We start from the raw sequence: 23,594 nt of genomic DNA on the forward strand, positions 1-23,594 counted from the left end.
TTTATTTTAGAAGGAAATTTGAGTCAGTGGGAGCTAAAAGAAAATACCCCAGACACTAACTCATTCTTATGTACCATTTCCTAAGAAGGCTAATTTTTTCAGCACTTTTTGTTGTTCTTGTAGTTAACACAAGTACTCCCATTTGGATGATTAAAAAAAAAAGACTATCAAGAAAGGCTAACCAAGAAAGCCAAACAGAACATACAAACATTGCTAGAACTAGAATAAAGGTTACTCTCTATAAAATTTCCCCAAACTCCATGATGTTATTATATTATCTTCATAATTTAATTCTTTAATTGATTATAGAAAAAAAGGTTACTTGTGGTTCTAATTTAATTTCTAAAAATCCAGAGAAAATTTTAATAGTTGTAACAATGACAAATGAAGGTGGTGTATTTTCTATTTATGTAACTGGAAAGACATTTCACCTTTTATGTGGAACAAAACTCCAGCCTGAATAGAGGTAAAAATATTAGGAAGTAGCTAACAGAATCTACGGAAGTCTGGAAAACGTGGAGAGTTTTCTGGGTTTTTTTTTTTTTTTTAAAGGGGCACAAGGAACATTTTAATATTCCAGGTCTTCCCAGCATCAGGATTACTTTATTAGGAAACCAAATTATACATAAAATTAAGTGGACCTCGGTAAATGGCCCTAAAAACTTTTCATGTATTGCACTTTAACTTTGGTCCCATCCATTCTCCGCCTTCCAAGTCTTAAAACTATCCACAAATTCCAGTCTAAGAGCAGTCTCAGTTTGTTTTCCTAGGAATTAATTGGATTTCCATCCTTTAACTGTCCAAAGCACTCAGCTCATTTACCGGCCTGCCTTTTCGAGTTACATTTTCAGTTTTTCTGTTTTTTCAGTCCTTCCCCATCCCATTTTCTCTATTTGACAAATACTTATTTTAATACTTATGGACTAGTCACTCTGCCTATAGAATACTGTGACCAGAACTGATGTAAGTAAATTCGTAAAGGTTATAATCACTTAACTAACACTTAAATTTGCCCTTAAGCCTATCTTAGAAACTTTTGATGATCTTTACGTCTGTCTCCCATTACATGGGCCTTGAATCAAAATACTACCCAGAACATTTATAAGCCCTGGAAGAGACTGAAGCTATCAGTTAGTGAAGTGTTGGTTTTCTTAACGTTTCCTTAATCTATCACACAAGGGTAAAGATAAATTGCAACTCAGAAATACTTGGAGAACCAAAACTTTCAGTGATTTAAAAGACAGTAAGGAAAGACAGGACCATAGAAATTAAAATATACTACTAAACAACTGGTAACTTAACAAAATAAGTAGGGGTAATAAAAGTAGGTATTCCTGGGAATGTATGTTAAGTGCCTTTTCTTTTTTTTTTAATTTATTTTTATTTTATTTATTTTTGGCTGCATTGGGTCTTCATTGCTGCGCGCGGGTTTCTCTCTAGTTGCAGAGGGCGGGGGTTACTCTTCATTGTGGTGTGTGGGCTTCTCACCGCGGTGGCTTCTCTTGTTGCAGAGCACGGGCTCTAGGCGCGTGGACTTCAGTAGTTGTGGCACACGGGCTCAGTAGTTGTGGCTCGCGGGCTCTAGAGTGCAAGCTCAGTAGTTGTGGCGCACGGGCTTAGTTGCTCCACGGCATGTGGGACCTTTCCGGACCAGGGCTCGAACCCATGTCCCCTGCATTGGCAGGCGGATTCTTATCCACTGTGCCACCAGGGAAGCCCTAAGTGCCTTTTCTTTACACATTTCATTGTTTATCAGATTTCTATAGCGATCATGAGGCGTTCTTACCAGAAAGGAAATGCACAATTTGAAAAAAACCTTCTTCCTTGATGGCACTCAAAACACAGGTTCTACCTCAACTATTCACGTGAAATTTATAAAACAGGGACACAATCTAGAGAACATGGTGACACTCTCAACACTCAACAGGTGTCACCTGTTTTGTTTTTCCCTTAAAATGGTAATATTGCTCCAGATCATACATAAGCCATATTTTAAAAGGCAAGAACTGTAGAGAAAGTTAATTCCTCCAGCAAGTACACTGTACAGAAATAATCACTATTAACAGTTTGGTATACATCTTTCAGGATTTAGGCAGATATCAGCAGGAGCATCTCTATGTAGATGGAAAAAGAAAGACACAAATATGTTTGGTATAGCCATTTCATAGATCTTAGATATCTTTCCACATCAACAGATAATTCTAGCTTTATCATTTTAAAAGCTATGTAATATTCCATTCTAGGTAAAATGATTATTCAACCAATCCCTTACTAATGAACATATAGGCTGTTACCATTCCAGCATGAATAAGAAATAAGAAATAAAATAGTTCTATTTTGTGAAAGAATACTCTAGAAAAAAAGTATACATATGTGTGTGTGTGTACATATATATGCCAGGCAATAAACCTTTTTGAGAAGGTTGTTGCTGTGACAGTGTAGATCACCTTTGATTTTAAATGGTTAAAATAACTAAGGAGTCTTGTTCTCATCAATAAAATCAGAAATGAAAACAAACAGCTTCTGTGAGAATATAAAATGATCAGGAACAAAACAGTAAGTGACAGTCTCTGCTTCTGACTTTTTCGAGAAGAACAACTGCCATTTCAGAAACAGATTTCCAAAAGCTTCCGAAAGGAAGATGATGCCTACTAACCCTCTTTCCCCAGTCAAATGCCTGTGACAAGAACCAGAAAGAAGCCAGATAACAAAGGGGAGAGACACAGTTTTAAAAAACTGGTCACTTGACAAAGTAAGTAGGGCTATTAAAAACAGGTACCTATGGGGTGTATTTTAAATGTTTTCTTTTCTTTACACATTTCCTATTTTTCGTATTTTCTGTAGTGCTCATGAGGTGTCCTTCTTAGAAAGGAATTCTAATACAGTGGTCATCCACTTTGGTTGTACGTTACAACTACCTGAAGGTGCTTTTTAAAAGATATTGTTGCCTGGGCCCCTCCCCAACCAGTTAAATCAAAATTCCTGGGGTTAGGGTTCAAGTATCAATTACAAAACAAATATTTATTAAAATAACATGCAGGGACTTCCCTGGTGGTCCAGTGGGTAAGACTCTGTGCTCCTAGAGCAGGGGGCCCAGGTTCGATCCCTGGTCAGGGAACTAGATCCCACATGCATGCCGCAACTAAGAGTTTGCATACCGCAATTAAAAAAAAAAAAAAAATCCCGCATGCCGCAAAGAAGATCCTGCATGCTGCAGCTAAGACCAGTCGCAGCCTAAATAAATAAATTAATTAAATTTAAAAAAAAAACAAAACACGCCTACAGAGAAGTGCACAAAGTTTACACTGCCAGATCAAGAAACAGCACTCTAGCCTCTTAGAGGTCTCCTGGTGGCTTCTTCCAATCACTACCTCTTCCCTCCTCCCCAGACGTAACCATGATCCTAACTTTTAACACCACAGATGGGCTTTTTTTTTTGAAGTTTAATTAAATGGAATCATACAGCATGAATTCTTTTGTGTCTAGCTTTTTAAAAAGCAACATTTTATTTGTGAGATCCATCCCAGCTGCTATCGTAACTGTTATTCATTCACTTTCACTGCCGTATGCTTCATGAAATAAATATACCACAATTTATTTATCTATTCTACTGTTAATGAACATTTGGACTATATCTAGTTTGGAGTAATTATAAATAACTCCATTCAGACAATTTTTTGTATGTGTCATTTGGTGCACATGTACACATTTCTATTGGGTAGAACCTATGAGTAGAATTATCAGGTAACAGAGTATACTTACGTTCAATTTTAGTAGATACTCCTGAACAGTTATCCAACATGGTTTTGCCAATTTAGACCTCTATCAGCTTGTAAGAAAGTTTCCAGTTACACAGTACTCTCACCAACACGTGGTAAGAACATTTTGTTTTACCTATTGGTTATTTAAATATCCTCTTTGTGAAAGGGTCTGTTAAGCCTTTTGCCCACTTTAAAAACTGGATTATCTGTCCTTATTGAATTTTAGGAACTCTTTAGGCATCACTGATATGAGTATTCTGTCAGATACGTGTTACAAATATCTTCTTCCACTCTTATAGCTTGTCTTTTCACTCTCATTACCTTTAGATTAACAGAAGTTTTAATTTTAACGTAGTCCAATTTCTCAAGTTTTTCCTTTATGATTTTAAAGAATTCTTTGCCAACATATTCCAAGATCAGGAAGATACATTCCCCATGTTAACTTCTAGAACTTTGTTCTACCTTTCACATTTAGGTCTAAAATCAACCTGAAACTGATTTTTATGTATGGTGTGAGGCAGGACGGTCAAGGTTCATTTTCCCATATGAATATCCTGTTCACATAGCAACCTTTATTGAAAGTAGTTTCCCTACTGCTCCGCAATTCCACCTTTCACCTAAGTCAAGTGACATATGTGAGGGTTTATTTCTGGACTCTTAACTGTGTACCATTGGTCTATTTGCCTATCCTAACACCAATATTACACTGTCTTAATTTCTGCCCCAAATTTGTTCTTCCTCTTCAAGACTGTCTTGAGTATTTTTGGCCCTTTTTCATTTCCATATAAATTTTACAAAGCAGCTTGTCAATTTCCACAAAAAAACTCTGCTGGGATTTGACTGAGATGGCACTGAATATATTAATTTAGGGAGAAATGATACCTTTATAACACAGAATTTTTCTAATCTACGAATTTGAGATATCCCTCTATTTATTTATTTCCTTAATTTATCTCAAGAATGTTGGATAGTTTTCTCTATAGAGATTGTAACATATCCCATTATAATTATCCCTAAATATTTAATATTTCTTGATGGTATTATAAATTTACTTTTTATTTTCTATTTCAATTTCTAGTTGTCTCTTCACCAACATGCCTTTTTTTCAAGGCTCTCCAGGTGATTCTAATGTCCAGCCAGGTGTGAGAACTCCTAACACAACGTTTGATGTATTAGGGAAGGAAAGCTATACTTTTTCCTATTCTTAGTTATCTTTATCTAACTTTTGCATGAAAATCCTCTGGCAATCCAAGAGCCATTTCACAATTTTTATAGAATACTGTATATTAAACAAACCAGTTATGGTCTGAGTCCTGACTTGCAGGGCCCTGTCATATTTGATGTTCCGGAGCCTCACACAGTGCCAGGCACCTGGTTGGCACACAGTAAATGTTTGGTAAATGAGAGTTGAATTTTGTGACCTCAGACAAGTAATTATTTCCTATGGGCCTCAGTTCCCTCATGATAAAATGTAGGTAACTGTGCTGCATACATCACGTGGCTGCTGAAAGTATCAAATGGGAAAAAATTTGTAAACTGTCCAATACTACACAATAAAATATCATTATTAGTTTCTATTAGCTTTCCAATATTTCAGAGGCTCATGTCCTTATCAAAAAAAAAAAAAAAAAAATGCAGGCAGTCAGTATGGTCCTCCTACAAATAAACTAGTGGGAAGAAGAGGTCTAACAGGTATAAAACGCTCAGCACATCCATCATGAACAGTGAGTTGAGAAAGTGACTTCCACAGAGGGACAAGGAAATATACTGAAAGTCAAGACAACTTTAACAGTTCAGCCTGGCAGAAACTGCATTTCATTTCTACTCATAAAAACAGACATGGCAAAGGAAGACACAAATACAAAAATATATCCTGAAGAGGTTAACAGGAACTTAACTGCACTTCTAAGTCATCTGGAAAAGGATGCATCAGAAACATTTTTTGAGGGATAATTAGATCTTATGACTTGAGTGGACAGGAAAGAAAGCACATCAAGGATATTACAGGGCAGGGCTTCCCTGGTGGCGCAGTGGTTAAGAATCCGCCTGCCAATGCAGGGAACAAGGGTTTGCGCCCTGGTCCGGGAAGATCCCACATGCCGCGGAGCAAGTAAGCCCGTGTGCCACAACTACTGAGCTTGCACTCTAGAGCCCACGAGCCACAACTACTGAGTCCACGTGCCACAACTACTGAAGCCCGCACACCTAGAGCCCATGCTCCGCAACAAGAGAAGACACCACAATGAGAAGCCCACGCACCGCAACGAAGAGTAGCCGCCGCTCACCGCAACTAGAGAAAGCCCACGTGCAGCAACGAAGACCCAATGCAGCCAAAAATAAATAAATTTTTTAAAAAAAGAAGGATATTACAGGGCAAATGGCTAACACGAGACTGAGCACTTACGCTGTAGCTCTCCTCTAAAAAGCAGTGGCTCTGCTTTTTCTGGCAAAAATGTTTTTTGCCATCTAACGTACAGCAGGGGACCCTTTTCTATTTTTCATACCCTTCCTCCATTCCTACCCAGAGTCACTCTTTCCTTCCAATAATTCCATTCTAAAAAGAGCTGCCTAATCCCAATATGTTCCTTTTCTTTCTCAATCAGATCCTAAACTTGCAACCTTAAAATTTTCCACCTCTTCCTTTTTACTATTTACTGAAATGTACCTCCATTGTTTCTGCTTTAACCAACAGAAAAATTCTAGGACAGATTTGTCAACGCTTAGTCTTCATAATTCTCTTCAGATGGAATATTAAAAACAAAAACCGTTCAGCTACTTGAGCTGGCCAGCATTCAACTGCCCCTCCCAATTTCTCATTGATACTTTCTTATGAATTTTCATTAGCCCTAAAAGGTGAAAGGAAACACAAAAATGCACACACTTTTGAGAGAAAGAGAACACTTGCAACTAACTAACACAAGTGGCCTGCTACCTTCCTTAAGCATTATGGATAGCACAAACTTGAGAAGGTTCAAATACCACTCTGCTCTACTCCAATCACTAGGTAAGCTCCTGTGAGTTACCAGATATGAACCTGAATCAATAATGAAAGGTGTTAAGGGGAGCAGGGAACCGGGACTCCAAGAGAAGGGAAAACTGTTTCGATGTTTGGTTCATCTGCTGGTCACAGAAAGCACCGTCCTCAGACATTCTAGAACTCCATCTGCCACCTTTAAAGATTCACTTAGGGCTTCCCTGGTGGCGCAGTGGTTGAGAGTCTGCCTGCTAAGGCAGGGGACACGGGTTCGAGCCTTGGTCTGGGAAGATCCCACATGCCGCGGAGCAACTAGGCCCGTGAGCCACAACTACTGAGCCTGCGTGTCTGGAGCCTGTGCCCCGCAACAAGAGAGGCCGCGATAGTGAAAGGCCCGCGCATCGCGATGAAGAGTGTCCCCCGCTCGCCGCAACTAGAGAAAGCCCTCGCACAGAAACGAAGACCCAACACAGCCAAAAATAAAAATAAATAAATAAATAGATAATATCCTTTAAAAAAAAAAAAAAAAAGTAAAGGATTAATTCCTTAAAAAAAAAAAAAAAAAGATTCACTTAGCTTCTAAGCCACTACTCAAGGTGTTTAGCTCTTCCTGCTAAAGATGGGTAAATCCTCCTAACTTACAGCAGCTACTCAATTTCGAGTTTGTATAGTCATCAGAATCCTCAAATAGAAATCCAGACATTTTCCAGGAGGATCATGCAAGTCTGGAACTAAGTCTTCCTTCATTTCCACTCTGATCTTTATCTGACAGATGTGGAGAATATCAGCTTTCATTAACCCTCAGCAGTCAAGTTCCCACCTGCTGTCCCTCTCCTGCACAGAACAGCAACACTGATGCAAGGCCAGAAGAATAATGTGGCTGAGGAAATAACAGTGCTGTAATCACAGAAAAGAGGTGAGAAACAGTGTCTGAAAAACATTAATTTCTCAAATTACTTCTCTCGTCTGATCATCTGCGAACTCAATCTCTCAGATTCTTCACCTTGGAAGAATGGAAATAGCCATATGAGGGAGGGAGAAGAGACTCTATTTTGAGGAATGAGAATTCAGAGAAGAATTAAGTGTAAAGCACCACACTAAGTAAAACATTCTCACTGCAGGGCAGCTTTGTAGAAGTGGAAGACCATGAAATTTACAGCAAGACACACTTGGGTTCATCTGCTGTCTGTGCCCCTCGTAGCTGTTTACTTGTGTAGTGAGCATCGTCTTGGGCCTCAGGTTCCTCCTCCACCAGTGAGGACAATAATTATCTAACAGGGTTGTAAGGATTAAATAACACTGCCATGAAAAGCACCTGGCACATACTGCACGCAGTGAATGTTAGCGCTCTGCTATAAACAAGGCTATTTTTTCTGCAAAACTATAACCGCCCTTTTCAGCTTTGGCCTTAAATTCTAGGCAAAAATTCTAGGATTCAGTTTGCACAAGTGCTTTTCAAAGATAAGCATTCAGAAACAGAATCACATTATTCAGAAAATACTATGTTTCAGAACTACAACTAGTCTCTTAAGCTCAAAACAAAACCAAGAATGTTCTTGACCCCATGGAAAAGCACATGATTATCAGCTTCGTACAATTAACGCTTCTTACAGTTTATATTAACAAACCACCAACTATTGCTAAAATCCATTCACCAAGCACATGACCTATGGTCTAAAGTCCCATTCTGGGTTCACTTTTCCTCTGAAACTCCGTAGAGTATAATCAGTTTGAAAAGCATCTAGATCTAGATTTTGGAGTACAAAAACCCACTGCAGCTGGGCTGCATCAAGCCTCGCAGTCCAGAGGCTCAGACCAGCCACTTGGGAGCAAAGAGGTGTTTTAATGTGTTAAATTAAACCTACAAACATGGCTGCACCCTAAGGGAGAGAATAACGTGTCTGAACAAGAGAGTTTCTTATCTCTTCCCATTCCCCTAACCTAAATTAGGAGGTTGACAGTAAGGCCTCCTTAGCAATGGGACTTGCCTTCTGCAGGAAAGGACCTCGATCCATTCCTGCCGGTTCTGGACTCACCGCCTTCCCTGCTGCGCGGACAGACCCCGGGGTGGACTCTGACCTTGCAAGAAATGCAAGACCAAGTTTGGGTTGCAGCAGTCAGGCGCCCCCGACCTTACCCTCGCTGGAGTTCCCGACGGTCTCGGCTCCGCCGGCCGCCGCCGGTTCCGACGCCAACACAGCCAGAAGCAGCAGCCGAAGGAGCTCCATTGCTGCCCCGGCCGGGCGCCGCCACCTAGCCCGCGCTACCCCGGGGCGCCCGCGCCCGGCGCCATCGCTCGCCAGGTGCACGCGCAGCACACCTGCCAGCCCAGCGGAGCCCGCGCGCCCTCCGCCCCCGCAGAGGGCTCCAGTTCCGGCAATCAGCCCCGCGGCGCGGCCCCACGCCTCCTCCCGCCCCTCACGTCACGGCGACGGCGCCCCCCGGGGCGGGGACGGGAGCGGAGGGGCGTGTCCGGGCGGCTCTCGCCTCCTCCCGGCCGGCGGCTCTGCGGGCGCCCTTTGCGCCGGGGGCTGCGGCGACCCCAGGAAGTTGTGGGGTGTAACCTGTACTTCTCACTTTTGGTATCTTTCGCACTTACGAAAACTACCGTTTGAGTGAAAAATAACCCTATCTGTTGCGGCCTAACGTCTCCAGGCTCCCGTTTCCCGCGTTTCCTTTGCAAACGGAAAAAAAGAGGAATCTGGTGCTCAAAACGCTAGAGTTGATCGTTTCTCCCTGTCGCAATTGCCTTAGCTCCTCAGGGAGATGTTGGTATGAAAATACGGGGGCAGTGCTGTTTCTGTAGTGGTCATTGCGCTGGTGATGAGCGCCACAATTAAAAATAGTTTCGTTTTCTCTAAGCGAAATATCCTCGAAGACTCAAGACCTTCATCTGAACTTCCTCTCTCAAATTTTATACGTGAGGGCTGTTTAAAGGACAGTAGTCCATGTGACAGATGGCTCGTGAGACGATTGTGGAATTAGGTTGATAGACTCAAATTTATTTGGGGAAGATTGCCCTGCTTTATTTTTCCTGCCCTTTAACTTTTTCAGTTATCTATTTTAATAAGCAACTATGTTGAAAATTCCATATTTGGTTAATCCACTACTAAACTAAAAACCTATAGCAATCACCATAATATTAACAGGCACAACTCGTTTCCTGTCCTTCTAATGCCTGGTCCAAATGTTCACACCTGCGGTAGTACTATTTATTCCTATGATGTTTATTCACTGTCCCACATGCCCTCTTTCCAGTAACTCTCAATAGATGAAACCCCGGGACGATGATAGCAGCGATTATAAGGGTAGCATTTGGACCCGTGGATGGATTATTCAGTAAATTGTGTCTGATAACTGATTAGCTGCACTCTACTGGGGAGAGAGGATTACAACTCTATCTCACATCGTCACAATGAAATCCCAAAGTAATAAATAAAATTAAAATCTTAAAAGAGCTAGAAGAAATACACCTTTAAAAAAAAAAAGTTGATCGCAGAATGATGGGAGGTACTGTCTTTTTTTTTTTTTTTTTTCTTTTAAGAGTTTATTTGAGCAAAAATCTATTGGAATCTGGCAGCGCCAAACCAGAAGTGATCAGAACTATTCAGTGGAGGAACTTTCTAAGCAAAAAAGCGAAGGAGGAAACCATAAAGGAAAAGATTGGTAGATTTGGCTACTTAAAAATTTTAATTTTATTAAAGCCAAAAAACACCATAAACAATAAACCATAGGAAAAGTCAAGTTGATGACCAAAAGTAAAAGTTAGCCAACGACATGAATAGGGAATTAAAAAGAAAAAAAAAATAGAAGAAACACAAATGGCCAGTAAACACATGAAAAAAAGTTCAAATTCACTAGTAACACACAAAATCAAATTAAGAAACTAAGCTGTAAATATTTTAAAAGAACAAGAACTTCGAGTGTGGATGAAAGAGCTGAGAAGACATTCTAATATGGAACTAGTGAGAGTGTAATTTCATACAACTTTTTATGGCATGAGCTGCATCAGAAATCTTAAAAATACTCAGCATCGGTGTGATAATGGCACTTTTGGATTTAAGTATGTAAATATGTATAAAAATTATATATATATATTAGTGCACAAAACTGTTCAAGGTGTTATTTACAATAGCAAAAAAACTAAAACAACCTAAATGCCCAACAATAAGAAGTTAATTAAATAACCTGTAATGCAGCCATATAATAGAATACCTGGTAGCCCTTCAAAAATCATTTTTTAAAAGGCAACTGATTGATCAGGAAGTGTTTATGAAAAGGCAAGTTAAAAAGCAATACATATATATATATATATATATATATATATATAGTATAAGCTTTATTTTGTTTTCTTTTTAATATGCATTCATGTTTATATGCATAGAAAGGTTGAAAGAACATTATCAAAATGTTTAAAATAGTTTATCTCCAGGTGATTGGATTAAGAATGATTTTGTCTGCACATTTCTGCTCTTTGTAAAATTTCTACATTGAATGTGTATGGCTTTTGAATAAGAAAATAAAAAATTTTTAAAGATATACTTCTAAAGGTTTTCTGGTAAAAGCATTCAGGATAACAGTCCATCTTCCTGAGTATGACACATAATGCTTTTCATGAAGTAGCGCCTGCCCAGCTCTCCAGGTCTTGCTGCAACTCAACTCCTCTATGCTGGCCATGCTGAATGAATTTCACTTCCCTGAACTAACCCCATTCCCTCTCTTCCACACTTTAGCATTGCAGTTCCCTGTGCCTGCAGTGGACAGCTGATGACAGATGTGTCAGTAAGCAGAAGAGGGCCTCATTACCTTGGCTCCAAAATACCGTAACAGCTTGGGAAGAATATTGGCTGGGGTTCCTTGCTCATGTCAGAGTTCCACTGGCAACCTGTGAAGCAAATGGGCCCAGCAGCTTTGCAGATGAGTTTTTATTCCTTAGAAAGGAAACACAAAAACTGACAAGATTCCCAAATCCAAGATATAGATAACTAGAGCCTTAAGGACTGCTTAAAGTCTAGAAAAAGAAGGAAGGCAGGCAACCTATCCTAGATTTTTGACAAAGCCCAAGACACCTTGGATGGAGATGGGAATAAAGCTCCAGGGGAAAGGCAGGAAAGGTCCTCTGTGAAGCTTGCCCATTTATTCTATCTCATTCTAACCTCACCTTTGTTCTGTATTTTTTTTTTGAATTTTAGAATTTTATTTATTTTTTTATACATCAGTTTCTTATTAGTCATCCATTTTATTGCTCTGTATTTTTTAACACTTGTTCTTCCTGTGGGTTACATTCTTTGGACTGTGTTCGTTAAATTAAATTCAATAAATGTTTATTTAGTAACTTATATGGAAATCATTATGCTAGGACATCCATTCATTTAGTCCATAAATATGCATTCAGAGTCTTCTAAGTGTCAGGCTAAATGCTAGGTGCTAGGCATTGGAAATATGGAAACAATTAAAATATGTTTCCTGCCCACAAGTAGCTCATGGTGGTGAGTGAATTAGAGTCATGTATGGATAATTAAACCTCAAGGTGTTGAGTGTAATAACAAGTACAAGGAACAATTCTGAAGATTGGGAGCAACTAACTTACTCTAGGGTTTCAGGAAAGGTTTTATCAAGAAAGAAACATTTAAAATGAGGTTTAAAGCTGAGTGGATGATCAACAGGGGAACAAAATCGAGGTAGGGATGGAAGCGTGGGCTTTTCATACAAGGAAGAGAGAATTAATGCATCTTATATGATGTGCATAGGAGTACGAAACAGCAGAGCATCTGTAGGGAATTGCAAAGAATCTAATGTAGCAAATGCTTATTTACAGTATTTCAGCACAGTGCTTGGAACAGTTTAGATGTTTAATAAATTGTGACTGAGTAGGTAATAAAGGTAGTTAAGGGTCTAGAATGTCAAGTTAAAGAACGGTTAAAGATTTTTTTTTCCTGAAAAAATAGGGAGTCACTACAGATTAAAAAAATCAAAATACTTACTACAAGATTGGCTATGAGTTGATAAAAAATCAAAGCTGGGTGAAGGGTACATGAGCGTTCACCATACTATTCTCTCTACTTTTGTGTATGTTTGAAACTTTTAATAATATAAAGTTTAAAAGGACATACTTACCAAAATTGTGTTTCAAAGATAAGAGATACATAATACTGAGTTCCTCCTCTTAAAACCATATAATCCAGCAGGGGATTCAAGAAAAGCAAATGAAAAAGCATATGAAAAAAATGTCAAAATCATGAAAGGAGAGAGAAGGGGTCCACCGTGGAATCTAGTAATTCATAAAATTTACATTAAAAGTAAAAAGTAAAACTTTAAAAGATCGAGTGTGAATTAAATAGCAGCAAAGAAATTGTTTTGATAAAGGTAAAGAATTGAGTGGTTATCAATTGGAGACAACTTTGCCCCACACTTGCTAGGAGACATCTGGGAATATCTGGAGATATTTCGTGTTGTCACGACTGGGTGGGGGGGGGGCGTTGCTACTCTCATCTCATGAGCAGAGGACAGGGATGCTGGAAAACATCCTACAATGCACAGGACAGCACCTCAGAACAGAATAATCAGCCTCAAATGTCAATAGAGCCACTGTTGAGGCATCCTGAGCTACACATATAAGACTGTATTTGGCAGGTGGATTATTACCCGAAGTCCACAGCTTCAAGAGGTTCGTAAACCCCTGAAAACGTATGCAAAATTTTGAGAGCCTGGTCTGGGAAAAGGTCCACAGTTTTCATCTGATTCTTTAGGGGTTCATGGCCAGAAGAGGCTTAAGAAGCCCAGGAAAAACAAAAGTTTTCAGGGGCTGTGGCTGAATAATCTGAAGTGATTATTTCACTCAGAAAACTATTGCACGAGGAGATGGGATCTGTTTCCTAGAGCCAGATTATGGTTAACCTTGAAACCCAAGCAGAAATGGCTGAACATCAACCTGAGGTCTCTGTGGAGCTACTGAAAACTGTAAGGAAGGTAAGGACAGGATGACAGGATGGAAGTTGGGTTGTAATAGGAGTTGCTTCAGAGTGGTTCTACCCCAAGCACCCAAATTCTCTTCAATCAGGCTACAAAACTTAGTATTCTCCCTTCATGGGTGCTCTCATTCATCCCTCTGTATCCAACCAGGCACCAATCCGTGCGAATTTTTCCTTCAAAGCTAGCCTTGTCTTCTCTTCTCAGGCTCAACACCCTAGTCTAGGCCCAACTCACCTCATTCTTGAATAACTGCAAACCCCTCCTCCTTGTGAGCCCCTGGCTTATTCATCTTTGCAAACCCAGCACCCACATAACTTTCTGGCATGTGGCAGACATTCAGTAAGGAACACTCTCAGCTGGGGATGAGAAGAGATGGTCACAAGCTTACCCCATATTACAGTTAAAACAAATTAGAATTCTCTCAATAATCCCATTAAGGGGGGAGGTGCCTCACCTGTAGAGGTTCCCAATTAGGTCCCAGCAGTTTTGTCGATTGTTTGGAGGTGGGGTCGGGTGGTGGTGAAGCAGAAGTGGAGCTTCCCAGCTAGAGCTGGAGTAGATCCCGCAAGCCAAGTTCCCAGCGGAGAGTTTTCTCCACCCTCCCCCAACCCCAGGAGGTTAATCAGGGATAATCAGCCTGAGGAGGAGGGTCTGTGAGTTTGTCTGAAGTCCACAAAGCAGTCATTAGCTGATTCCAGCCTCATTTCTTTCCAGACTATCCCCAGGCTCTAACTTTCCTTAAATACCAAGTTTCGACTATCACTCTTCACACTGAAACCCTCAATAGGTCCCAAGTCTAAGCCTAAATTGCACAGCTTATCTTTTTTAAAACTGAACTTGCCGCACCTACGCACCTGGCTTATTTTCCAGGAACCTCTCTTCCCACTACACACTGTGAAACTTCCACTCTCTTCTCCACCAACCCTGCTCTGTTCCTTACCGAGTTTCTCGCAGTCACACAAACAAGAGATGCTGATTACACCTTACCTCTTACCTTACCGTCTTCCTCCTCTCACTTTTGCCCACAAGATCTCTGTTTTCCATACTCTTCCAACACGGCCATTAACAGCTCAGTGTAGTACTAGTTTTGGACGCTTTCCATCTCACGTGTCAGCTCCCCCAGCACACCCACATTTAAACAAGAATCCAGGCGCTCCGCACCCAAAAGCAACGGAGGGGCACCCGAACACGGCCCGTCCTGATTGCTTGCTGAATTTTAATTTGGATTTCTTGACACTCAAGTCGGTACCGTGACTCCCAAGTATTCTTTAGTTGCTTGCTGTGTATGTTTTGTGGTCCATGCAAGTATTCAAGGCGATGTTTATAAATGGATACAAGGGAGGGTAGGGAAAATTACTTTCAAAAACCGCATAATCCAACAATCTCTGTAAAGTGTTTAACACCTAAAAGCCACGAGAAAGTATGTTGGTCCCCAAACAGAGTGGGCCCTGTACAGTCTCCGCGTTACTGAACGTGGGCCCAGCTGAGTCACCTCAGGTGGAGGTAATCTATATAAAGTAGGCCTCCGGAAAGTCCCACCCCCTCCGCGCCGGGCGTGGAATAAGGCTTGACTCCACCCCCTCCAAGAACGCAGCCCTGTGATTGGCCATGACGCATCCTAGAGCTGCCCAATTGCGTACGAGCAGCTGCTTTCGCGTCTCTTTGTTTGCGAGAGGAACATGGCGGATCGGCTTACGCAGCTGCAGGACGCCGTGAACTCGGTGAGCAATTGCGCGCGATTAATCTCCGTCGTCTTCTTTCCCGAGGGAAAGCAAGGCAGAAAAAGAGGTCCGAGGGACAAAACTCGGAAGGGGGGAGTGGACTGAGGCCGGGCTTCAGCATCAAGCGCTGGGGTTGGAGGGAGGCGGCGCCGCGGTCTGGAAGGTCTGAGGCCGGCTGCGGGGCGGTGCGGGAGCCAGCGGCCTCTTAGCCTGCGAAGTGGAGGATCTCACTGCGTGGACTGTCACGCTTCACGGCCTTATCATGTTCTCTCGGAAAGGTTTTATTTTCTTGTCAGTGGTGCTTATGGGATTGCTCCTCTTTGGCCTGGAGGGGAGAGGAAGCGGAAGCTTTTTTCCCCTTATCAGTTTTAACCCACGGAGGGCAATCCGTGTTCTTAATGATTGGATCTTTCTCATTAGATGTTAGCCCAGAATATTCCTTCGCCAAAATTTTCAGGTTGTGGCGGGAGTGATAGTAAAATGAAAAGTTTTATTTCATCTTAGTTGGTTTCTATAGACCAAGGGTTCCATTTCTTGGCCACGCCCCCAGCATGTCAGTTTAGGGAAAACCGACGTCTTTATGATAGTGAATTTTCTGACCTTCGTATATCTTTATTTAAGGTTTTAAAAATGCCTGCCAATAGGTCTGCTCCCTATGAAAGTCAGGTGTTGTGAGTAGCCCCCCTTACTTTGATCCTTCTGATTATTTTTCCTGTATGTCTACGTAGAAAGTATATGCAAACCAAAGAATTCATATACTTATTACCATTGAGGTAAATTGTTTACATTTCTGTCATTCTATTTATAATTTGATGTCCCAGGTGAGATGTTGACTGGAAAATCCAAGTACCTGGTCTCTTGCCAGTTTTTTCTCACTGGAAGCTAATAAGTTGGTATTCTCGTTATTAGTTTTTGTGCACTTGAAGAGTGTGAACCTGCTCACGAGCAACTGATCTACTTTGTGTGTGAGGGCCAGCCCCTAAATGTTGATGAATTCACCAAGGTAAATTCTACCTTTGGTGACTTGCCTGGGCTGCCAACCAATCTCCCTCAGGGAGATACTCCTTTGAGGCTTTACAAAATCAAATTGTAATGATGCTGCTGGATACAAATGTTATTTTAGGGGAAATGTTGTGTATTCATACATGTCTCATAGCCAGAAGGATAGTAAGGAAAAGTGAATATGGCCCTTAACTCCATGGTAGGCAGGCTGATCATGGGATTTTGGAGAAAAACCTCTAGGTTAACTGGTGTGGGTGCCTGGTATCCATGATGGGTGCACCATCATGGTTACAGAGAAATACTCCTTGAGGAGTTTACAGCCTGATTAGAAAGATGTCATATACTCAAGAGACATTTAAATAATGCAAAAGCAGTATGTGGTTAGGAGTTGTAATGAATTGAGTGTTTTCAGCTGTAAGTGCTGAAGTAAAGTGAACTGTTGAGTGATACTAATTAAAATAGAGAGAATCTTATTAGCATTTATCTGAATTGTAATTATTTGTGAAATTATTAAAATATAATTTATTTTATTCACTGAGAACTCCATGAGAGCAGAAACTGTCTTGTTCACTGTATCACTGTGTTTATACAGTTATATACAGTGCTTGTCATAGAGTTGATTTTTGATAAATATTTGTTGAATAAATGGATTTTGAGAGCTTCATAAGGACAGAGCAAATAGCCAGTGTGTTGAATATTTGTGTGTGTTTTCTGTATTCTTCATAACAATGCTATAATGTGAGAATGTTCCCAATTTAAAAATTAAAAAAAACTCGAGTTACCAGAACCAGAATTAGAATCCATGTTTGTACAGCTTCAGAGCACTAACTGCCACTCTATTGCCTTTGCAAAATGTGAGCAAAAGCAGTGTAGTCAGGAATGAATTTATCACCCGTCAGGCATATGTGAAGGAGGAGTAGATAATGAACAAGTAGGGTTGACTTAGATTATTGAAAGCTTTGAAATAGCCTGAAGACTTGGAGATTTATCTTGAAGACCATGCTGGGGCAAACTCAAACATTTTTGAACAGAGTAAAATAACATAGAAAATAATAAGAACTAGGGACTTCCCTGGTGGCACAGTGGTTAAAAATTTGCCTGCCAATGCAGGGGACACGGGTTCGATCCCTGGTCTGGGAAGATCCCACATGCTGCGGAACAACTAAGCCTGTGCGTCACAACCACTGAGCCTGTGCTCTAGAGCTGGCGAGCCACAACTACTGAGCCCGTGAGCCGCAACTACTGAAGCCCCCGCGCCTAGAGCCTGTGCTTCTCAACAAGAGAAGCCACCGCAGTGAGAAGCCTGTGCACTGCAACAAAGAGTAGCCCCCGCTCGCCACAACTAGAGAAAGCCGGCTTGCAGCAACGAAGACCCAAAGCAGCCAAAAATAAATAAATAATTAATTTTTAAAAAGAAAATAAGAACTAGAAATTAATAAGGAGTCTGTTGTAAACAATTCTTGTGTGAAGTTGTGCTAACAGCAGCAGTGATGGTAGAAGGAAAAGGGAAAGTTTGTAGTAGTATTGGCAGGATTGGAAGGTGAAAGGAAAGTTGAGTTTGAAGTTAGACTGGTTGACTAGGAGATTCTCAATACAAATTAGATATTCAACAAAGGAAACTGTTGACTTTGAGTTCTGTCATTCAAATAGTGGCAGCAAAACTTAGTGGAAATGCTGATTCAGTGATTGGAGATAAGGAATTGAGGTTTGAGAGGTCGGGGCTATTGAGAGAAGTTGCTGGGGAGACTAGGAATCTTAGGTTTGGAGATGGTAATGTTACGGAGCCAGGTTTGTTTGCTGGACTTGGAGCAGGCCAAACACTGAGACACCGAGTTTCGCAGCAGAGAAGGGGTTTATTTATTCAGGAGGCAGTGGAGTGAGGAGACAGGAGAACAAATCTCAGATTGCTTCCCAGAAGGCAAGAGGCTTGAGATTTTATGGGGTAAAGAAGCAGGGTGTTCTCAGGCCTGGGGAAAGGTGGGTGGAGGTAGGGAAAAGGTGAGGTAATTGGTGTTGTGCACGGGACCAGTTTTAGGGTTGGTGGTCCCAACTATTCTTAACTGGTCTGAACTGGGCAGGAGCCCACTCCAAATCTTCCAAATTTCTGGAAAACAACTTAAGCCCCTGTTACTACAGTGATGCACGCATCAGCAGCGTTATCTGTAGGGGTGGTAAGAAGTCTGGTGCTGTATTACATGGGCTACGTGAAGCTTGGAGGGTGTGCAATTAGGGAAAGAAAAAAAAACTAAAGCAGTCTTAATCATTAAAGGCAGGTTAACAAGCAGAGGGGTTTCTAACAAGCTGTTCCCTTATCTGCTGTTCTGTAAGACATACTCCAGTATTTCTGTTAGCGTGACAGCTTCCATTAACCCCATGGGACATGGTTTCAGTAAGGACTTGGTATTCTCAATCTTCAAAACTGCTTAAGGAATACTTTTAGAGCCCTGGGAGCTTACAGCTTGAGTCCTGGAGAAAAACATTTCAGAATACTTAAGGTGCAGTCTTTTCCCCACTTTTATACTTGTAACTACTCTAGGTTCAGAAAAGGGGTCGTATAGTTTGTACACGAGTCACACTTTAAAATTTACCCTGGGGCCATTCTTAGATATTTGCCTATCACATTTGCTCTTTTCCACCACTACTTCCCCAGAAGTCTTTACTTGTGCTTGCAGTAAGTATTGACATATATTTCTCTTGTCATTCTGTTACCCTGGGAAGAAAAGAAAGATTATTTTGTATTTCTTTGATTGATACCAAACGTAGTTTCTTTGCATGATTAAAACCAAATGTAGTTTCTTTGCATGATTAAAACATTTAATCATCATTAATAACTGGTTTATGTTATCCAGAATTTACTCCTTTCTGTTTTATTTTCTTGCTCAGAGATCATTATAATAGAAACATTGTTGCTGCCGTTACCAATAAAATCGGTAAAACAGATAAATCCTTTCTAACTTTGCCACGTTTCCTTTGGCCTCAAGCTTGCAGATCAGTTTTGTAATGCCATTGGAGTGTTGCAGCAGTGTGGTCCTCCTGCCTCTTTTAGTAATATTCAGACAGCCATTAACAAAGATCAGCCAGCTAATCCTACAGAAGGTAAATAGATTTTCTTGGCTTCTCTTAGTTTGACTCTCACATTACCTGTAATCCCTTAAAATTAGATTTATTGAAAAATTCAACTTATTTATGGCTTTCTAAAAATGTTATTGTTTGAGAATATTACTACAAGTTTGTCATAAAAGAAATGAATTTGTTATAGTCAATTTATGTAACACCTCATAATTCTTTTCTTGTCAAATAACAGATGTTTTACTTGTTTAGAGGAGAATTGTATGAATTTAGCTGAATTTTACTTGAGGGACCTTAATAAGAAAGGCATCCCGTTTATAGATTCCTTTATTCAAGTGACCACTGTATTGTCCTAATAAATGAAATGATATACATTATGCTTACATTCCAATTTGAGTTAATATTAAAGCTAATTCTCAAACGTAATAGAATTGATGTGTTAAAATTATACTTTAATCATTAGAAGCCTGCTACAGAAAAAGTTATGAAGTTTTCTGTTTTCATAAAGTTTAATTTCTCTTTCTGAAAACTTGAGATTCTCTAATATCCTAAATGAGTACTGTCTTTCTCTAGAATATGCCCAGCTTTTTGCAGCGTTGATTGCACGCACAGCAAAAGACATTGATGTTTTGATAGATTCCTTACCCAGTGAAGAATCTACAGCTGCTTTACAGGTAAAAATCTCTTTTCCTTTGAGAATTTTGTGAGTAGAGAATTTTGAATTAAAGAGATAGATTTAGTTCCTTTTGTCACAATTTTCAGAGTTACTCTGAATTTTAAAGTGGGAATTTTACTGTGAACTACTGTAGTCTGTTAAAGACTGAGCTGAATGTATATAATTGTCCAATTTTGAGCTTAAAGAAAACTTGCCATTTTCCTCAGTTAGCTTCTTTTCCTTGCGAAGAGTGAGAGGAGGGGCACATTCTGGGTGTGGAGTAGAATAGTAGTGTCCGAAAGCAGTGTGGAAGGGAGTCTCATGTAGCCATGCAGAGATCGCCAATCGAAAAGTCATCCTTTAAATAATTCATAGAGGGAAAACTCTGATCTTAGGATTTATGCCACTGAAAGTTTTATCTGATCTTAGGATTTCTGCAGCTGAAAAATCTATCACAATGGTTGTGTAGTCATCAGATTTAAAAGTAAATACTTTTACTGCAGGTTCTTTCCATCTCAACTTTCATTAATCTCCAAGTTTTTCATTTCTCAGAACGTTCTTAAATTTGTGTCTTATAAAGGCTGCAAGCTTGTATAAGCTGGAAGAAGAAAATCACGAAGCTGCCACATGTCTGGAGGATGTTGTTTATCGAGGGGACATGCTTCTGGAAAAGATACAGAGCGCACTTGCTGATATTGCACAGTCCCAGCTGAAGACAAGAAGTGGTACCCATAGCCAGTCTCTTCCGGACTCATAGCACCAGTGTACATATACCGTGCGTGAGGCTGAGAAAAGAGCTGCTTCAATGCCATTAAGAATTCTGCATCAGATTTAGATGTAAGCCTTACCAACAGTTACAGAAACATTAAGCACTATGACACATATTATCTTTTCAGCTATTTTAAATAGTCTTCTGTTTTCACTCTTAATAATAAGCTTGTAAAATCGTGATTGAACCAGCTTTATACTGTCATTAAGCCTTTTTTTTTTTATTATCTGGGTTAAATTATTGAGGCAGATATTGCATTAATGGTCATAATATAATTAAACAGATGTACTATAAAATTCTATTGTGATGTAATTTCTGTCTTTATTTTTGTCGTATTTCTACAGTCTTTACAAATCAAAACATCCCTCAAGCCAGCAGAGAGGTGGTAAATGCAGAGATAGTGGACTTTTGAATTTAGGTTGATATCCTTCTGCCTCTTTAATGGTGACATGGTATAAATTTGGAGCTTGAGCAAGGAACGATTCTGAAACCATGTTGCTTTTTAAGAAACAGAGTTAGTGTGGCTGGATGAGATATTAGGTCACTTTTATGGAAGTTTTTTCCTCTTTTTCTAGAACCTCATATCCATTCTAGTTCATCTCCACATTTGTTTCTATTAAGAAATCCTCTGTGGAATTCCCATGCTATTGTGAGAAAAATTTTCTTCATTCTCAACTTTTTCTCCATATCTCTTCACCTGCTTCTTTCCATTTTTCTCCTGAATTTGCACAGTGAAGTATGTTTCCTGAGTCATTGATTCCTTCTCATTCTTTTTATTTATCCGAAGGTTCTGTCTTCTGATCTTGTAAACCTCTCAGCCTTTATTGCTGCGTTCTAATTGACCAGAACATGCTTCTGCTACATGGGTTACTTCAGCATCATTGCCTCCATTGCCATTGCTTACTTTGTTATTGTTGACATTTGTGTTAGCTTTATCAAGTATGCTTATGCATTCAACTCTTGGATCTCCTTGAATATTAAGCTCTTCTACAGTTCTTGAAAAATACTGCTTAGGGGTACATTTTAACTACAATAAGACGACTTACAGAATCATTAACTTAATTAATTAATTAATTAATTTTTTGGCTGCCTTGGGTCTTCGTTGCTGTGTGTGAGCTTTCTCTAGTTGTGGCGAGTGGGGCTACTCTTTGTTGCGGTGTGCGGGCTTCTCATCGCGGTGGCTTCTCTTTGTTGCGGAGCACGGGCTCTAGGCACACGGGCTCAGTAGTTGTAGCTCGCGGGCTCTAGAGCGCAGGCTCAGTAGTTGTGGCGCATGGGCTTAGTTGCTCCGCGGCATGTGGGATCTTCCTGGACCAGGGCTCGAACTCTTTTGTCCCCTCCATTGGCAGGCGGATTCTTAACCACTGCGCCACCAGGGAAGTCCATAGAATCATTAACTTTTAAAATTGTTAAATGTTATCCACACTAATAGATAATTTAAATGTTAGGCTTATTTTCTCTGACATCACTTAAAATTCATTTTATTTTTAAACACTGGAATCAAGTAGAAGATAAGGAGCTCACAAAAGAAAGTAACCTTCAAAATACTGAACCCTATTCAATACAGTTAGCCCCAAGAGAGAAATAAGAATTACAGCCTTAAGCCGGTAGACTACTCTTAAAATATTACTCTTACCTGAAAGAAACTTCTTATATTTGAAATTGCCTTTTTTTTTTCCAGTTTAAGGTATTATAGAAAAAGGGCAATACATATTCTGAAATATGCATGAAGATTGTATAACATAATTCATAAAGATTGTTTGCAGCAACTTCTCTGAGGCATCATTTTGTGGACATGGCTATGGGATTAGGAGATCCTCAGAGCTGAAATAGATGTATGGACAGAACAGTTAAGAAATCCCTTTACTCTGTTGTATTCCAGGAAATGGCTTACTGCAAAGAACCTCCTTTCCCAAGATGACTAAGGTAAGATGTGTAGATGACTCCTTTGACTACCTATGACAAAGCCAGACCTAGACCCTCCAGATTCCTGTTTTTTATCTCATAGATAATTAGTTGAACTGGTTGTTCCCAAAGACCAGTCTGGGCAAAATGCCCTCTAACTTGACCTGATCAAACTTCAGGCTGCTCCGCGACAGGCTCCTGAACTTGAATCCACCCTCAGCCTGAGCCAGCGCTGGAATGCGGAATAGTCTTTCCTCAACAACACCTCTTGAAAACTGACCACAAAAAAAGACATTCCCTGATCAGCTGTCCCATTCTGTCATCTGCTCCCCGCACTCCCTCATACCCAGAGCTTTCTAGCCTTGTTTACTCGTTCCTGTAAAGGCATCTGATCTGTCTTTGAGCTGCTTGCAGCTCTTACGGTCAGAGCATCCTCTCTATTGCTGTAGCCTCCCTATAGTTCCTCTCGTATTTCCAATAAAGTCTTGTCGTACCGAAGTCTGGGTTTGTTCTTACTTAACGCCACTCACTGTGTGGGGAAAAAAATCCCATGACTCTTACTGCACAGCCCCAGGGCTAAGTCTGGGGTAAAGGGGGCGGAGGCACTTACTTACCTTAAAGTAATAAGAAATCTATCTCTGATTCAGAACATCTTGTGTGCACATTCAGGATAAAATTAATAGAGATGAATGTTAAAAACCTAACACTAAGAGACAACTTGGCGATCAGAGAGGAAATGATACTGGAGATTAGGACATAATTCAGA

The 23,594-nt window shown here is 40.2% G+C and overlaps 3 protein-coding genes across 10 annotated transcripts in view; 2 read left to right on the forward strand and 1 right to left on the reverse strand.

The window, feature by feature from the left end:
• The window catches only part of LOC309609978 (dystroglycan 1-like), a 135,192-nt gene extending 126,477 nt beyond the window's left edge, over nucleotides 1-8,715 (forward strand). Inside the window, exon 4 of the mRNA XM_082352293.1 lies at nucleotides 2,365-8,715. The gene's annotated coding sequence lies outside the window, so the exon portion shown is untranslated. The remainder of the gene's footprint in view (nucleotides 1-2,364) is intronic.
• Nucleotides 1-9,166, reverse strand: part of TM7SF3 (transmembrane 7 superfamily member 3) — a 35,444-nt gene extending 26,278 nt beyond the window's left edge. For 4 of the 5 annotated variants that reach the window (XM_082352188.1, XM_082352187.1, XM_082352185.1 and 1 more), the window contains exon 1: nucleotides 8,873-9,166. In XM_082352188.1, coding sequence (XP_082208314.1) covers nucleotides 8,873-8,963 — 91 coding nt within the window. In that variant the 5' untranslated portion in view covers nucleotides 8,964-9,166. Of the gene's footprint in view, nucleotides 1-8,723; nucleotides 8,838-8,872 lie in introns of those variants that run through there. The other variant, XM_082352189.1, reaches the window with a different exon arrangement.
• Nucleotides 9,167-15,321: 6,155 nt separating this feature from the next.
• Nucleotides 15,322-23,326, forward strand: MED21 (mediator complex subunit 21). Of its 4 annotated transcripts, none has more exons than XR_014233672.1 (6): nucleotides 15,322-15,428; nucleotides 19,412-19,526; nucleotides 20,073-20,173; nucleotides 20,735-20,991; nucleotides 22,806-22,849; nucleotides 22,932-23,326. XR_014233672.1 is itself a non-coding variant. In XM_082352307.1 (4 exons), the coding sequence occupies exons 1-4, from the start codon at nucleotides 15,387-15,389 to the stop codon at nucleotides 20,909-20,911; spliced, it is 435 nt and encodes a 144-aa protein (XP_082208433.1). In that variant the 5' UTR covers nucleotides 15,322-15,386; the 3' UTR covers nucleotides 20,912-21,222. The 4 variants fall into 4 exon arrangements, 1 of the variants encoding a protein (XP_082208433.1); XR_014233673.1 differs by having other exon boundaries at nucleotides 22,961-23,326; XR_014233674.1 differs by having other exon boundaries at nucleotides 23,008-23,326.
• Nucleotides 23,327-23,594: the final 268 nt, after the last annotated feature.

Source organism: Balaenoptera borealis, assembly GCF_965194805.1.
Source record: "Balaenoptera borealis genome assembly, chromosome: 13".
In the NCBI taxonomy this organism is placed as follows: domain Eukaryota; kingdom Metazoa; phylum Chordata; class Mammalia; order Artiodactyla; family Balaenopteridae; genus Balaenoptera; species Balaenoptera borealis.